General features: G+C 50.5%; 1 protein-coding gene across 3 annotated transcripts; it reads left to right on the top strand.

The window, feature by feature from the left end:
• Window positions 1–13,699: 13,699 nt before the first annotated feature.
• ACP5 (acid phosphatase 5, tartrate resistant) lies at window positions 13,700–17,263 on the top strand. 3 transcript variants are annotated; one of them, XM_012177576.5, is made up of 6 exons: window positions 13,700–13,771; window positions 14,582–14,669; window positions 14,896–15,174; window positions 15,384–15,511; window positions 15,656–16,001; window positions 16,640–17,263. In XM_012177576.5, exons 3-6 carry the CDS (start codon window positions 14,896–14,898, stop codon window positions 16,916–16,918), a joined length of 1,032 nt encoding a protein of 343 aa, XP_012032966.1. In that variant the 5' UTR covers window positions 13,700–13,771; window positions 14,582–14,669; the 3' UTR covers window positions 16,919–17,263. The 3 variants fall into 3 exon arrangements, with proteins under 3 accessions (XP_012032966.1, XP_060271300.1, NP_001239106.1); XM_060415317.1 differs by having other exon boundaries at window positions 15,656–17,263; NM_001252177.2 differs by lacking the exon at window positions 13,700–13,771 and having other exon boundaries at window positions 14,615–14,669; window positions 16,640–17,259.
• The last annotated feature ends 233 nt before the right edge of the window (window positions 17,264–17,496 follow it).

Here is a 17,496-nt window from a genome sequence, read left to right as displayed (position 1 = left end):
GATGAATACAGATGCAAAAATCCTCAACAAAATTTTAGCAAACAGAATTAAGCAACACATCAGAAAGCTCATATACCTTGATCGAGTTGGGTTTATGCCAGGGACACAAGGATTCTTCAATGTACACAAATGAATCAATGTGATATGCTATATTAACAAATTGAAAGATATAAACCAGATGATAATCTCAATAGATGCAGGAAAAGCCCTTGACAAAATTTAGTACCCATTTATGATTAAAACTTTTCAAAAATGGGCATAGAAGGAACCTACCTCAACATAACACACACACACACACAAAAGTCGCTCAGTTGTGTCTGACTCTTTGCGACCCCATGGATTGTAGCCCACCAGACTCCTCGGTCCATGGGATTTTCCAGGCACGAATACTGGAGTGGGTTGCTATTTCCTTCTCCAACCTCAACATAGTAAAGGCCATATATGATAAGCCTACAACAAACATTATTCTCAATATGAAAAACTGAAAGCACTCCCCCTAAGATCAGAAATAAGACAAGGGTGTCCACTTTCACCACTATTAGTCAACATAGTTCTGGATGTCCTAGCTACCGCAATCAGAGAAAAAATAAAAAATAAAAGGAATCCAGATTGGAAGAGAAGAAGTAAAGCTCTCAGTTTGCAGATGACATGACACTGTACCTAGAAAACCCTAAAGATAGTATAGAAAATTACTAGAGCTAATCAGTGAATTTAGCAAAGTTGCAGGATACAAAATCAATACACAGAAATCACTTCCATTTCTATATACTAACAATAAAAAATCAGATAGAGAAATTAAGGAATCAATCCCATTCACCACTGCAACAAAAAGAAGTAAATATCTAGGAATAAACTTGCCTAAGAAGATGAAAGAACTGTACACAGAAAATTATAAGACACTAATGAAAGAAATCAAAGATGACATAAACAGATGGAGAGATATTCCATGTTCCTGGGTAAGAAGAATTAATATTGTGAAAATGACTATACTACCAAACACAATCTACAGATTCAATGCAATCCTTATCAAATTACCAATGGCCTTTCTCACAGAACTAGAACAAAAAATTTCACAATTCATAATGAAACACAAAAGACCCCGAATCGCCAAAGCAGTCCTAAGAAATAGAACGGAGCTGAAGGAATTAGCCTTCCTGACTTCAGGTTATACTACAAAGCTACAGTCATCAAGACAATATGGTACTGGCACAAAAACAGAAATATAGACCAATGGGACAAGATAGAAAGCCCAGAAACAAACCCATGCACCTATGGGCACCTTATTTTTGACAAAGGAGGCAAGAATATACAATGGAGCAAAGACAACGTCATCAATAAATGGGGCTGGGAAAATTGGACAGCTACATGTAAAAGAATGAAATTAAAACACTTCCTAACACCATACACAAAGATTCAAAATGGATTAAAGACCTAAATGTAAGACCAGAAACTATAAAACTCTTAGAGGAAAACATAGGCAGAACACTCAATGACATAAATCAAAGCAAGATCCTATATGACCCACTTCCTAGAGTAATGGAAATAGAAACAAAAGTAAAAAAGTGGGACCTGATTAAGTTTAAAAGCTTTTGCACAGCAAAGGAAACTATAAGCAAGGTGAAAAGACAACCCTCGGAATGGGAGAAAGAAAGAAAGTGAAGTCGCTTAGTCGTGCCCGACTGTTTGCAACCCCATGGACGGTAGCCTGCACCAAGCTCCTCTGTCCACAGGATTTTCTAGGCAAGAGTACTGGAGTGGGTTGCCGTTTCCTTCTCCAGGGAATCTTTTTAACCCAGCGATCGAACCCAGGTCTCCCGCATTGTAGACAGACGCTTTACCATCTGAGCCACCAGGGAGGTCATACAAATGAAACAACTGACAAAGGATTAATTTCCAAATTATACAAGCAGATCATACAACTGAATGCCAGAAAAACAAACAACCCAATCAAAGAGTGGGAAAAATACCTAAACAGACATTTCTCCAAAGAAGACATACAGATGGCTAACAAACACGTTAAAAGATGTTCAACATCGTTCATTATTAGAGAAATGCAAATCAAAACCACAATGATATGTCACCTCACACTGGTCAGAATGGCCATCATCAAAAAGTCTACAAACAATAAATGCTGGAGAGGGTGTGGAGAAAAGGGAATGCTCTTGCAATCCCACTCCTAGGCATATACCCTGAGGAAACCAAAATTGAATAAGACATGTGTATTCCACTGTTCATTGCAGCACTATTTACAATAGCTAGAACATGGAAACAACCTGGATGTCCATCGACAGATGAATGGATAAAGTTTTGGTGCATATACACGATGGAATACTCAGCCATAAAAAGGAACATATTTGAGTCAGTTCTGATGAGGTGGATGAACCTAGAACCTATTATACAGAGTGAAGTGAGTCAGAAAGAGAAAGAAATATCCTATTCTAACACACATATATGGAATCTATAAAAATGGTACTGAATAATTTGTTTACAGGGAGGCAACGGAGAAACATATAGAGAACAGACTTATGGAGATGGGGAGAGGGGAGGAGAGGGTGAGATGTACGGAAAGAGTAACATGGAAACATATTACCATATGGAATATAGATAGCCAACGGGAATTTGCTGTGTAGCTCAGGGGTTCTGTATCAACCTACAGGGGTGGGATGCGGAGGGAGATAGGAGGAAGGTTCAAAACGGAGGGGATATATGTATACCTATGGCTGATAAGAGTTGGACACAACTGAGCGACTTCTCTTTCACTTTTCACTTTCATGCATTGGAGAAGGAAGTGGCAACCCACTCCAGTGTTCTTGCCTGGAGAATCCCAGGGACGGGGGAGCCTGGTGGGCTGCCGTCTCTGGGGTTGCACAGAGTCGGACACGACTGAAGCGACTTAGCAGCAGCAGCATGGCTGATTCATGTTGAAGTCTGACAGAAAACAACAAAATTCTGTGAAGCGATTTTCCTTCAATAAAAAAATAAACTAAAAAAAAAAAAAAAGCTCCTCCTACATTTTTTGAGTGTTATAGCTTTTTGTTTGTTTGTTTACTGCACTGGGTCTTCAGTGCTGTGCCCAGGCTTTCTTTAGTTGCGCTGAGCAGGGGCTACTCTCTAGTTGCAGTTTGTTGCAGAACACAAGCTCTAGGCAGGCAGACTCAGTCGTTGAGGTGTGTGTACTCTAGAGGACAGGCTCAGGAGTAGAATGAAGGCTTAGATGCTCCACGGCATGTGGGATCTTCCCAGACCAGGGGTCAAACCCATGACCTCTGCGTGGCAGGTGGATTCTTAATGCCTAGACCACCAGGGAGGTCTCTACTTGTGTACTGTTCATGCTAATGATATGTTGGGGCAGTCAGAGCTGGGTTTTCCACGGCTTCAAGCACCAGGCTGAAGGGCTTGGACTTGCTCTACAGAGCACTGGGAAGCAGGGGCAAACCGGAGAATCTTAGCAGACCTGGGTGGATGACTAGGAATTGAAGGCTGGGACAGGTTATATAGTTAAAGCTATGGTTTTTCCAGTAGCCATATATGGATGTAAGAGTTGGACCATAAAGAAGGCTGAGTACCGAAGAATGGATGCCTTCGAACTGTAGTGCTGGAGGACTCTTGAGTGTCCCATGGACTGCAAGGAGATCAAACCAGTCAATCCTAAAGGAAATCAACCCCGAATATTCATTGGAAGGACTAAAGCTGAAGCTTCAATGCTTTGGGGCACCTAATTCGAAGAACTGACTCACTGGAAAAGACCCTGATGTTGGGAAAGATTGAAAGCCGGAGGAGAAGGGTTTGGCAGAGGATGAGATGGTTGGATGACATCACTGACTCAATGGAAATGAGTTTGAGCAAACTCTGGGAGATGGTGAAGGACAGGGGAACCTGGTGGGCTACAGTCCATGGGGTCGCAAAGAGTCGGCTACGACTGAGCAACTCAACAACAGCAACAGACACTGCCCAAAGACCCGTCCTCTGAGAATCTCTCTGGTTTGCAATTTTCTGAGAAGCCAGCTGCTCATCAGACTGTCCTGCAAACATTTTAATCCCCGCGTAGCTCACTCATCCCCCCCTGGGGAGTTACTCGAGGGCAGACCTTGACTGGCTCCATCGCAGGACCCCTCCGCGCCTCGCACTAGGGGACCCTTTGCGCACCCAAAAGGGAACGCGGTCTGCAGGACGTTGCTGCAGTTCAGGCTTTGGCCACGCGGGGACAGTGGTGTCAAGGTCAAAAGTCTTGAGAAAGGCGCCCGGCGTTCTGGCGGCTGCAGGGGCTCTCGCGAGCTTCCGAGGTCAAGACTTCGGGCTTTTTAAAAATGGATTTGGGGGAAACCACCAAGATCCGGTTTTTTCCCACCTGCCATACCCACCAAGTAGCTGTGTCTCGCAGCCCAGCGGCTGGTGGAAGTTACGCAAAACCTAAGATTAGTTTCACCTCTGCTCCGAATTCTCCTTGGCGCTCACCTCACTGGGGAATCTCTCTTCCCTGCAGCCCCCAAATCCCACCACACCGCATCTTCGTTTCCTCCCACTTTTCTCCTTGCTCCCTCTGCTCCAGCCACACTGGCTTTTGGGTTCCTGAAATCAAACTCATAACAGTGTTTGATTTGGGGAAGCTTTGATGCCTAGAAAAACCCATCTTTGTGGTCACTTTGTAAACATAATTTAAATCATACCTTTAGAAACAAGAGTTTCCCTTAAGTGTTCGGTTCCAAGGATAGCTATCCTGTTACTTATACACCTGTGAAAGCGGACTATCATTTTCAAAGAGGTCAGTGAGTGCATCTTTGAGTCCATTCAGAAATGCAGTGAATTGAAATTTCTTAAATATTGTAGGTAACATTTATACAACGTAGTGTATTTTGATTCTTTCATCTTAAATGCCTCCACCAAGCAAATGCGTCTGAAATCCTTAGCAGCTGTTACAAATCTAAAAATTAAACATATACAGGGGTTTAAAATGTTCTTTTAAACATTCTGATAATTCTTCTAAAGTCGGTCGGATTATCATATCACTTTTCTAATGTTTATTTGTTTATTGTTGGCTGTGCTGGGTCTTCGATGCTGCACGGGCTTTTCTCTGGGCGCTTTAAGCAGGGGCCACTCTCTGCTTGCCATGTGCTGGCTGCTATTGCGGTTGCTTCTCTTGCTTCCGAGCGTGGGCTCTGGGGCACGGGGGCTTCAGTGGCTGCAGCGCACGGGCTCAGCGCTTGCGGCTCCCAGGCTCTGGAGCACAGGCTCAACAGTATTGTGGCACACAGGCTTAGCTGGCATGTGGGATCTTCCCGGATCGGGGATCCAACTGGTGTCTCCTGCATTGGCAGATGGACTCTTCCCTGAGCCACCAGGAAAGCCCTCCTACCACTTTGTTATCACAAGGCTCCTCTCCCTCTAATCATTCACAAGTGCATAGAGCCCCCCCCCCCCGCCCGCCCCGCCCGCCCCGCCCTGCTGATTTCCTGTGGTGGTGGGTCAGGATTGGGCTTCCCTGGCGGCTCACACGGTAAAGAATCTGCTTGTAATGCAGGAGATCTGGGTTTGAAACCTGGATTGGGAAAATCAGTTGGAGAAGGACATAGCAACCCACTCCAGTATTCTTGCCCTAGAGAATTCCATGGACAGAACAGCCCGGCAGGCAGTCCATGGGGTCGCAAAGATTTAGCTCAAAACCTCCCTTTCCTTGGGCTTCCTTGGTGGCTCAGACAGTAAAGAATCCTCCCACATCACAGGAGACCGGGGTTCCATCCCTGGGTTGGGAAGATCCCCTGTAGAAGGGAATGGCAACCCACTTCAATATTCTTGCCTGGAGAATTCCATGGACAGAGGTGGGCTACAGCCCATGGGGCCTCAAAGAATCTGAAGGGACTTAGCATCCACACAGTCCCTTTCCTTCGACCTGCCTTCCACACCAGGGTAAATTCGATGCTTAAGTTCCTCTGTTGGCCATCTTTGAAATTTTCCTGCAATATGCTTACCTCTTTATTTCTTTTTCCACCAACTATAATTGCTTTCACTGTTCCAACTGGATAATATCATAAGTGTTTTTCAAGGCACTTCTTACATGCCAGGCACTCCACACTATCTCTAAACAGATTCACCCATTCAGTACCCGCAACAACCACAATCAAATCTCAGACAGGTACCCCTACTCTCCCTATTTTGAAGATGAGAAACTGGGGCCCAGAAAGGTTAAGACACACTCTCCAGGTCACAGAGCTTTGCAAGCAGCAGAACCTGAGCTGCCTCCATTTACTTTTATTTTTTGTTTTGAATCTCATGGGAGATGAGTACGTTATTTCCCCTGTGGTTGTAGCTGAGGTTTATCAGAACTCACCCAGTGTACACTTCAGACTTGTACATATCATTGTATGCAAATTTCACATCAAAGAGAAGAACTGTAAGCCAATATCAAGCCTGGGTTAATGGTATAAGCACTGAAACCACAGCAGGGAAGTGTGCAGAAGTCTCCAACATATTAAAACAGGTAAAAAGTAAGATGGATGAGTGAATGGATGGTGAGATAGATATTAAAGTGTGCCAAGTAGCTTCAGTCTTGCCTGACTCTTTGCGACCCCATGGACTCTAGCCCACCAGGCTCCTCTGTCCGTGGAATTTCCCAGCCAAGAATACTAGAGTGGGTTGCCATTTCATTCTCCTTGGGGGTCTTCCCGACCCAGGGATAAAACCCACGTCTCTTACATCTCCTGCATTGGCAGCCAGGTTCTTTACCGCCAGGGCCACCTGGGAAGCTCCCAGATATTACAGCGAATATATGCAAATGTTAATTGCAGTTTCTAGGAGCAGGTGTGTGGGTGTTTGCCGGACAATTCTTTCAACTTTGCTGTGTGCTTGAAATATTTCAGAATACGATGCTGGGACCTCTGTCCTGCGTTCCCCACAGGAAAACCTGTCTTCTCCCACCCAGACAAGCAAAAAGACACTCACACTCAATGTATCCACACTTGGGTTTGTCCAGTTCCCCTGGAATGGTTCCTCTCCCTAAGTTTCTTCCTTGGCACTGAGTTCCCAAAAGTTAGGGGTTGTCAGAGATTCCCCCATCTCACCACTGGGATCCAAGATGACCAATTGTACTTCTGGCTTACCCAAGACTGAGGGAGTTCCTGGGATGTAGGACTTCCTGTGTTAAATCAGAAAAGCCTCAGGCAAATGGGTATGAGTTGGTCCCCTAACCTCTCATTGCTGCCTCTTAAACATGGTAGGTTTATACAAATTACCAGTCCTGTGTGCTTGGTCGCTTCAGCTGTGTCCAACTTTGCAACTCTATGGACAAGAGCCCGCCAGGCTCCTCTGTCCATGGGATTCTCCAGGCAAGAATACTGGAGTGGGCTGCCGTGCCCTCCACCAGGGGATCTTCCCGACCCAGGGATCGAACCTGGGTCTTGTGTCTCCTGTTTTGGCAAGCGGGTTCTTTACCGCTAGGGCCACCTGGAAGCCACTGCCATAGCCAATAATACACATAACAGTGATGGTGATAACAGTGGCAGCTAGCTTAGAGCAAGAGCTGGCTGTGTACAAGCTCCTCTTCTCCATGTTCCATGTAGCAGGACCTGCGATGCCACGACACTAACATCGCCTGTGTGAAAGATGAAAAAGCCAGGCACAGAGAGGTGAAGCCCCCAGCCCACCATCACACTGCTGACTAGCAACAGGGGAGCTGGAACCTGAACTCAGGCCGACGGCCCAGCCACCTCCAAACAGCAATCCTGGAGAGCTGACTCGAACATACTGGCTGCCTGAGGTTGGGGGTGAGGGGCCCCCTCACTGTAGACTCACCTTCCATCAACAATTGTCTGTGTTTTCATCAGAATGGTTATTTAGGTAAACGCTGTTTTCCTGAATAAACAAAATCTTTATTAGCTTATCATTTTTAAAGATGAATTCAATAAAGAAATTAATAAGGTAGAAGTTAATAATTCCCATCTCCAGAAGATTCCGCTCTTAAACTGGCTCCTGTGGGCACCAGAATTATTTCTTCTTGGTGAGCAGCAACCAAGCGCTTGTAGTTTTCTATCAAGATACGGTGTGACAGGGACTTCCCTGGTGGTCCAGTGGCTAAGAGTCCACACTCCCAATACCGGGGGCCTGGGTTGGATCCCTGGTCAGGGAACTAGATCCTACATGCTGCAGCTAAGACCTGGCACAATGAAATAAATAAAGAAAAAAGCATATATAAAGGTGTGAAAGTGTTAGTCACTCAGTCGTGTCCAACTCTTTGTGACCCCACGGACTGTAGGTTACCAGGCTCCTCTGTACATGGAATTCTCCAGACAAGAAGACTGGAGTGGGTTGCCATTTCCTTCTCCAGGGGATCTTCCCAAGCCAGGGATCGAACACTGCTTTCCCGCACTGCAGGCAGGCTCTTTCCCCACTGAGCCCCCAGGGAAGCCCTTATGAAAGGTATGCTGCTGCTGCTGCTAAGTCGCTTCAGTCATGTCCGATGATTAAATAATAGGCAGATAGATAGATGGGCTTCCCTGGGGGCTCGGTGGTGAAGGATCTGCCTGCCATGCAGAAGACGTCTCTGCTCTGGGAAGATCCCCAGGAGAAGGAAATGGCAGCCCACTCCAGCATTCCTGCCTGAGAATCCCACGGACAGAGGAACCTGGCAGGCTACATCCAGCATTCCTGCCTGAGAATCCCACGGACAGAGGAACCTGGCAGGCTACAGTCCATGGGATCGCAAAAGAGTCCAACACAACTGAGTGACTGAGCATGCACACATTCACAGAGAAAACTCTTGACCCCATGGACTGTAATCCACCAGATTCCTCCGTCCATGGGGTTCCCCAGGCAAGAGTACTGGAGTGGGTTGCCATTTCCTTCTCCAGAAATAGACAGATAGCAGTAGTTAAATGGATACAGATAGATATAAACAGATACAGAGATGATACAGATCTGTCTGTGACTTGCTTTTTCGTAAATTGATCTTATAAAAACACAGCTTGGACTCTATCCTCCAAACCTATCGCCTTCCAAATCAAGTCCACCCTCCATGGCTCCAGGCCCTTGTCCCTGGGATCCTTTTAGCCCCTGATCCCCACCTCCTGAAACCTCCCACCTCAGGGTCTTCTCGCCACACATATCAGTCTGGTGCACACCTCTCTCCACTGACTCGTTCTTGTCAGAAGTATTCTTAACCCCATTCTCCCTTCTCCCCCATTAAGTGTAGATGTCTTGTCCACCCAGATCTGCTTTCGAGGGAATTCCTGGACTGGGGGTGGGAGGATGCTTGACAGACTAGAGACTTGGGAGTAGGTGATGGGGGTGTGTGTTGAGTCCAGATGTCCGGGAGGCTTGAGGAAGTGGTATGGCATTGAAGTCAGGTACTCCAGGACAGGGAGGTGGGCAGATAGGGGCCAGAGGAGCGCACAGCAAGTGCAAAGGCCCTGAGGGAGGCATTTGTTGTGGCTGTCTGGTCACTAAGTCCGACCCTTTGCAACTCCACTGGTTGCAGCACGCCAGGCTTCCCTGGCCTTCACTGTCTCCCAGAATTTGCTCAGCTTCACGTCCATTGAGTCGGTGATGCCATCCAACCAACTCATCCTCTGTCGTCCCCTTCTCCTCCTGCCTTCTATCTTTCCCAGCATCAGGGTCTTTCCAATGAGTCAGCTCTTCACATCAGGTGGCCAAAGGATTGGAGTTTCAAGTTCAGCATCAGTCCTTCCAATGAACACTCAGCGTTGATTTCCTTTAGGATGGACTGGTTTGATCCAGGACTCTGGATCAAATCCACAGGACTCTCAAGATTCTTCTCCGATACACTGTCTTTAGTGTGACTTGTGCCCTGTGGCCCAGACAGGAAGGCGATGTAAACAGTGACATATTTCCAGGAGTCTTTGGCCAAAAAAAAAATGTTTAGATGAAGCAAGCTGTAAAGGGGTGGTTGTGCTGTGTCGCTCAGTCGTGTCTGACTCTTTGCCACCCCATGACCTGCAGCCCTCCAGTTTCCTCTGTCCGTGGAGATTCTCCAGGCAAGAATACTGGAGGGGGTTGCCATGCCCTCCTCCAGGGGATCTTCCCAACCCAGGGATCAAACCCAGGTCTTCCGCATTGCAGGGAGATTCTTTACCAGCTGACCCACCAGGGAAGCCCTGGTGGTTAGTAGGGTGGTTAGTGGCAGGTGAAACCAGGAAGGTTCGGGCCGACTGCACCTTCAGACTGGAGGTAAAAATATGTTGTGCAAGGGTGTCCCCTTCTTCCACCTTTCCGCTGATAATTCCTGAGCAGTTGCCATGCGGGCCCCAGATTCTAGATGCCAGAGAAATAGCAGCAAACATGACCAACTGAGACAGTTCTTATCGCCTCAGACCTCATTCGTCTGGGGGAACAGACTGAAAGCAAGATAAGCAGAGTGTGGTTCAACAGGCAGTGATAAGGGCTATGGATAAAACTACAGCAGGATAAGAGGGATTCGGGATTGGGGTGGGAGGGGTGCTTTTCAGATGAGTTAAAGGAACTTCAATACAGTAGAGAGGCAGCCACAGGGGTAGCTGGAGAAGAAAGGATCTTCTGTGAAAATGGAACAGCAAGTGCCAAGGCCCTGAGGTCAGAGTGAGGGCTCCTGTTCCAGGAAGGGAGGGTGAGAAAGCCAGAAGAATAGTCAGAGCTGCGGCAGAGCAGGCAGGGGAGGGCAGGGAGGAACTCAGCCATGGGGTTGACGTTGCTGTTGGGAAGCAAGGCAGGAGCGGAGGGGGCAGGAGGCTCGGGGCCAAACCCTGATCCACCTCCACAGACAATCAGAACCAGGTCTGGGTTCCCTGGAGTGAATAGAGAGGAGTTTGCTCAGGACCCCAGAGGTGACCTGAAACACCTAACTGAGGAGTCGCAAGTTTTATTACACACTCCACACAAAGCCTGATTTATTTTCATGTGCATATGCTTCTGCATTTTTTTTATTTAAGAGGTACAGAAAAATGTTTCGGTGCACGTTAACTTTTAAGAAACAAATGTTATTTTAAAACCTTTAAAAAAACAACAAAAAATTAAAAGATACGGAAAATGTTAACACTTGACAAGATCAAAAAATGGTATCAATAGAACTTCCCTGGTGGTCCAGGGAAGGGCTCCGAGCTTCCACTACAGGGGGGTATGGGTTTGATCCCTGGTCCAGGAACTAAGATCCCCACATGTCACACAGCAAAGCCCCTCCAAAAAATGCTATCAATTGCATCCCATTCTTCAGAAGAAAAATGTAGGGAGACAAAAATTAATAATAAAAAAAATTACTGAATAGTGACTCTCTAGGCAGACTGGTGTAATCATTTCCCTTGTGCTTTTCAGTATTTTCCGACGTTTCTACAAAGACCACGTAATATGATAGGATAACAAATATTATAGTTTTGTGTGATCTCAAAAAATACAGAAAGAATAGAAGAGAATCCTTCCAACAACCCAGATCTGCTACATGAAGAAGCAAATTTAACAATGGATTCTAATTGCTCCCTATCATTTTGTTTTCCTTTTTCGTGAAAGGAAACAGTAGAGATAAATTTGAAGCCCCTTTTCTGGACACCCCTCCTTATCCCTGAGCCCCAATTCCATTCCCTTCCCTGTCTCCCCAGAAAAACAACCATCTCCCTGAATCTGCAGTGAGGTCTTTGTTTTCTGTTTACATTCAGACTGCAGATATGTTAGGAGGAAGTCTGCATTTATTCTACTGGCAAAATAACTAAGCACTTTTCAAGCATAAATCCAAACAGTACAGAAAGTGTGGGTTTCCCAGGTGGCGCAGTGGTAAAGAATCCAGCTGCTAGTGCAGGAGATGCAGGAGACATGGGTTCAATCCCTGGGTTGGGAAGATCCCCTGGAATAAGAAATGGCAACCCACTCCAGTATTCTTGCCTGGAAAATCCCATGGACAGAGGAGCCTGGCAGGCTACAGTCCCTGGTGTCCCAAAGAGTTGAACACAACTGAGTGACTGAGCACAGCACACAGCACAGAAAGTATAAAATGGAAAAAGAATGCCCCACCTCACCCCCAAAGAATGGAAAGTAATTAACAGCTAGAATATAAATTTCACCAGCACTTGGGGCCCAGCAGAGCAGGTTTTTCCTGATCTGTCTTGTTCCCTGCTGCGTCTATGGCGGTGGGGGTGGGGGGACGGTACACCTGCTGGGAATACAGCAGGTGTTCAATGCATGTTGAATCAATGTTTAAGTTTCTTGAATCATGCCTATTTTCAAAGTCAACTTCTTTATGTTGGCATAACTTTAGATTTACAGGAAAATTGCAAAAAAAATTTAAAATACAGTGCAAACAGTTGCAATGTACATCTCACTGTTGCCTCAATGACTAGCATCCAGTACATGTCACACCTGTAACCACTCCAGGATTGTTTCCTAGTTGCGTTACTATTCACAAAACTCTGAATGTCACCAGATTTCCCCTAAGTGCCCCTTTTCTGGTCCAAGATCCCCATGTTCAGTTTGTCCTCCCATTTCTTAGGTCTCCTCCAGTCTGTGGTACATGTTAGTCACTCAGTTGTGTCCAATTCTTAGGGACCCCATGGACTGTAATCTCCCAGGCTCCTCTGTCCAAGGAATTCTCCAGCCTGGAGTGGGTACCCATTCTCTTCTCCAGGAGAATCTTCCTGACCCAAGATCCAACCCAGGTATTCAGCATTGCAGGCAGATTCTTTATCCTCTGAGCCACCAGGGAAGCCCACAGTCCCTCAAAGTTTGCTTTTTCATGACTGGGCCATTTTTAAACCTGCAGAGCTCTAGGCAGGTTTTCTGTACAGTGGGTTTCCCAGGTGGCGCAGTTGGTTAAGAATCCACTTGCCAGTGCAGGTGAGGAAAGAGACTTGGGTTCCATCTCTCCATCAAGAAGATCCTCTGGAGAAGGGAAAGACTACCCACTCCAGTCTTCCCGCCTGAAAAATTCCTTGGATCTGTCCAAGGACAGAGCCTGCAGGCTGTAGTCCCTAAGGTTGCAAAGAGCGGAACTTAGGACAGAACCACCACCAGCAGCTTCTAAAGGAGGCGGGAAGGGTCGTGCCCTAGCTCCGGGAGACTGTTTCAACATAAATTATTTGCACATCTAAGGAAGGTTGAACTCTCTGCCCTCACGCATAATTTAAAGACCAGAAAACTGAGGTTGAAGACGACAGACTTCCTCCCTCGAGGGAGGCGGCAGTCCAGGATTGACGCCCCACCCAGCGCTGCGATAGGGGGGCCCTGGGCACCCCAAGTGTTTGGGTCCCAAGGGTGGAGATTCTGCCTGCGTCAGGTTGCAGGGGGGGGGGGGCAGGGGATGGAAACCGGGACCCCGAGTCACTCTCCCTGGGTTTGGACCGTCCTCCGGGGTGCAGTGCGTCACCCCCAGTTACAGAAGTGCTGCCTGCGCCCCGGAGGCGTGGTGACGCGGGGTGACCCAGCAGGATCCCCGGGTGCGGCCGGCAGGTCCAGGAGGTCCAGGTTCCAGCGCTTCCGGCCGCCGGGGATCACCTGGGCCGCCCCCGGCCGCCGCGTCCTTTAAGCCCGGGCAGCCCCGACGGCGAGCGCCCAGCATTCCGCAGCTCGGCTCGCTCAGCCGCGACTGGCCTTGACCGCGGGCCCCGCCGAATGCAGGTGAGACCGCCCAGCGGGTGTAGACCGGAGGCCTCCACCCGGGGGAGTGGTCTCCGCCTAACCTCGTGACCCACTTCCTGTTTATCTGGGCTGTGGGGTCGGGAGGGGGGGGGCAAGCAGTCAGCCTGTGTCCTCAAGCCTGGGGATGGGGGGCCCCATCCACCGTCGCAAGGGGCTGTAGAGAGCTATCGTGAGTGCCTATGGGTCCAGGGGGCCGGGGAGAAGGGAGGCAGGGAGGGGAGGGGCAGGTCGGACAGGCCTCAAGAGCAGCCGCCGAGGGTGTAAGGGTCAAAAGCCTGTGGTCACACGGCTTGTCACCAGCTCCCTCCTGCCTGGGTTCCTCCTGCAGGAGTGGGGGTGGCGAGAGGCGGAGGGGAAGATGCGGGCAGGACTTCCTGGAAACGGAGGCCCCTGCTGTTTAGGGGAGGAGGGTGACCCTGCGATTGGGGCTCACGTCGGATGCTTCACACACCGGACCCACAACTCAGCCGAGAGACACAGCACACACGCACAGCTGGACTGGGGTGCAAGGCAGGGACACACCGGTCCTCATCCCCCACGCTTAGTTCCACTTGAGAGCCCAGGCACGCCTCCCTGACACGCCACACAGGGCCCTGTCGGTGGCTCTGTGTCCACCGCCATGGGGACATAGGACAAGCACATAGCAGGCACGCTTGGCTACACGCAGATAACAGTTCAGACGCACCCAGACATGGGCAGACAAACACGTCCACTGAGGACGCGGACACAGGGTGGGTGACTGCCTGGGAGGGGTGCACTGGCAGAGCCTGGCGCACGCTCGAGGGCCCGTGACACAAACGCGCTCCACTGGGCAAACGCGGGGGCCGTGCGGGCATGCGAGGCTGCCCTGGAGTGCCAGACCCCACCTCGAGTCCCGTGGCCAGCACTGGGGAACTAACTCCCAGGCTCACATGACCCAAGGGGAGGGCCCCTGGAGAAACTGCCTCATCCTCTCTAATGATCCATTTCCGCCCCCCAGGAAATAAAGGCTCGGTGCCCAGCCGCTCTGCCCTGGAGCTCACCTGCCTCTCTGAGCCCCTAGGCAACTGGCTTGTTCCTCCCTCAGGGTGAGTGCTGGGCCCCTGCACACCCAGCCCTCCTCACCCTGCCGGCTGGATCCTGCTTGCCCGCTCACTGACCCTCCCAGCCAGCTCTTGCCCTGAAGCCCTGGGAACTTGGGCACCAAGCCAGCCCTGCGGGGAGCCCGTCTCTTCCCCTCCCAGAACAGGGCGAGTGGGGGGTCTCAGGGTGGCCTGCTGCCCAAGCCCCAGACGCCTGTCTCTCCCCTCCCAGATGGACATGTGGACGGTGCTGCTCATCCTGCAAGCCTCGCTGGTGCTCCCCCAGGCTGCTGCTGCCGCTGCCGCCGCCACCCCCACCCCCATGCTGCGCTTTGTCGCCGTGGGCGACTGGGGAGGGGTCCCCAATGCCCCGTTTTACACAGCCCGGGAAATGGCCAATGCCAAAGAGATTGCCAGGACAGTGCAGATCCTGGGCGCAGACTTCGTTCTGTCCCTGGGAGACAATTTCTACTTCAGCGGTGTGCAGGATGTCAACGACAAGAGGTTTCAGGTGTGTGCCACTGGAGTGGTGGGGATGGGGGGAGGGCGATGCATGGAGAAGCCTCTAGACCTTTTACTAGAGAGGGCAGAGCGACACTGATGGCTGTACACACCAAGCACGCACAGCTTCTCCCTTGTTCCTGGCCCCCGAGTTGGTGGGAGCAGCCAGAGGCTGCTTGAACCTGGGGTGGGTGCCGCCCTTCTCTCTGTCTGCTGCAGGAGACCTTCGAGGATGTGTTCTCTGCCTCACCGCTCCACTCAGTGCCCTGGTACGTGCTGGCTGGCAACCATGACCATCTGGGGAACGTCTCAGCCCAGATCGCCTACTCCAGGGTCTCCAAGCGCTGGTGAGCCTGCTCCCTCCTGCCTCTCCTTCCCACCCCGCGCCAGCCTCCTCCCTCAGGGGGGCAAAGAGGCCAACTGGCCAGAGCTGAGCCTAGGGCGTCTCCGCCCGAGATGGGTGCCTACCGCCTCCTCCGTACCATCCGCAGGAAGTTCCCCAGCCCTTACTACCGCCTGCGCTTCAAGATCCCCCGGTCCAACGTGTCCGTGGCCATCTTCATGCTGGACACCGTGACCCTGTGCGGCAACTCTGACGACTTTGCCAGCCAGCAGCCCGAAAGGCCCCGCAACTTGGCGATGGCCCGCACACAGCTGGCCTGGCTCAAGAAGCAGCTGGCAGCAGCCAAGGAGGACTACGTGCTGGTGGCCGGCCACTACCCTGTGTGGTCTATTGCTGAGCACGGGCCCACCCACTGCCTGGTCAAGCAGCTGCTGCCACTGCTGACCACGCACAAGGTCACCGCCTACCTGTGTGGCCACGACCACAACCTGCAGGTGAGGGTCCCGAGGGTGGCCTGGGGTCCTGGTAAGGGGAGGAGGTCCCCAGCCTGGCCAGTGTGCCACATGGGGTGGCGTTGGGGGTCCTCCTGTTTGTGTGTGTGTGCTCAGTCGTATCCAACTCTTTGCAACTCCGTGGACTGTAGCCCGCGAGGCTCCTCTGTCCACGGGATTCTCCAGGCAAGAATGCTGGAGTGGGTTGCCATGCCCTCCTCCAGGGGATCTTCCCGACCCAGGGAACAAACCCCATCTCCTGTGTCTCCTGCATTGGCAGGCAGCTTCTTTACCACTGAGCCACCTGGCAGTTCCCCTCCTGTTTGGAGGCCTCTCAATGATCACTATCCCTCAAACTCTATGCTTGCTAACCAGGAAACAGCTTGAAGTTCCCTAAAAGCCCTCCCAGGGGTCCCTGTTGCCAGTTGCTTACCCAGATCAATACGCTCCCAGAGGTGAAGAAACTGGAGGTTTGCTGGGGGTGGCAAGGTGTGGGGGGCCGGGGTTATGTTCCTTGCTCAAGGTGACTCTGTGGTGAAACACAGACCTGACCCTGCACCCAGGACAGGTGGGCACCAAGTCCACAATCCACCTAACTGAGGGGCTGGCGGCTCCACTGACCCTGTGTCCTCTGTCCACAGTACCTTCAGGATGAGAACGGCTTGGGCTTCGTGTTGAGCGGGGCTGGGAACTTCATGGACCCCTCGAAGAAACACATGCGCAAGGTCCCCAAAGGCTACCTGCGCTTCCACCACGGGGCTGAGAACTCACTGGGTGGCTTCGCCTACGTAGAGATCAGCCCCAAGGAGATGAGTGTCACTTATATTGAAGCCTCGGGCAAGTCCCTCTTCAAGACCAGGTTGCCAAGGCGAGCCAGGTCCGAGCATCAGCACCGCCGTGGGCTCCACGCTGGGGCCTGAGTGAGAAGGCGCCTCCCTGCCAGTGGGTGGTGGGTCCCACTGGGACACACACACACCCCTGCCCTACTCCCCCTGCCCATGGGCAGGCTTTCTCAGGAGCCCGTGGTGTGATGGCAGAGCAGAAAAGAGAAGGGCAGATGAGGAACTTGTGACATAGATGCCCATGCCTGAAAGAAACATGGACACATGTACGGGCCAGAGTGCCAGGCCCCGTGACCGGGCTCGCCCAGCCTGAGTTCCAGGCATTGAGGGGTAAGGAGGGAGGGAGGCAGAGCTCTCCCCTGGATCAGGCATCCTTCTGTCACTGCTGAATAGACAATAAAAGAAAAGCTTGCAAAGGCTGAACGTGTGTGTTGTGAGCATCTCTTTCCTTACCTCCCTGGCGAGATGCAGTACCTGGGGTTGGAAAGGTTGGGGCTCCCCGACCATCCTTGCTCTGCACCTTCATCTCTCAGTCTCATTTGTAACCGACGGGCCTCATCCATGAGTATGATTTTAAGGCCAAACAGGAACTTAAATTCCCGGTGGTCCAGTGGTTAAGAATCTGCCTTCCTAACTCAGATGAGGAGCAATACTAT

Source organism: Ovis aries, chromosome 5 (genome assembly GCF_016772045.2).
Source record: "Ovis aries strain OAR_USU_Benz2616 breed Rambouillet chromosome 5, ARS-UI_Ramb_v3.0, whole genome shotgun sequence".
Classification (NCBI taxonomy): Eukaryota; Metazoa; Chordata; class Mammalia; order Artiodactyla; family Bovidae; genus Ovis; species Ovis aries.
This window is presented reverse-complemented; position numbering and strand designations above follow the sequence as displayed.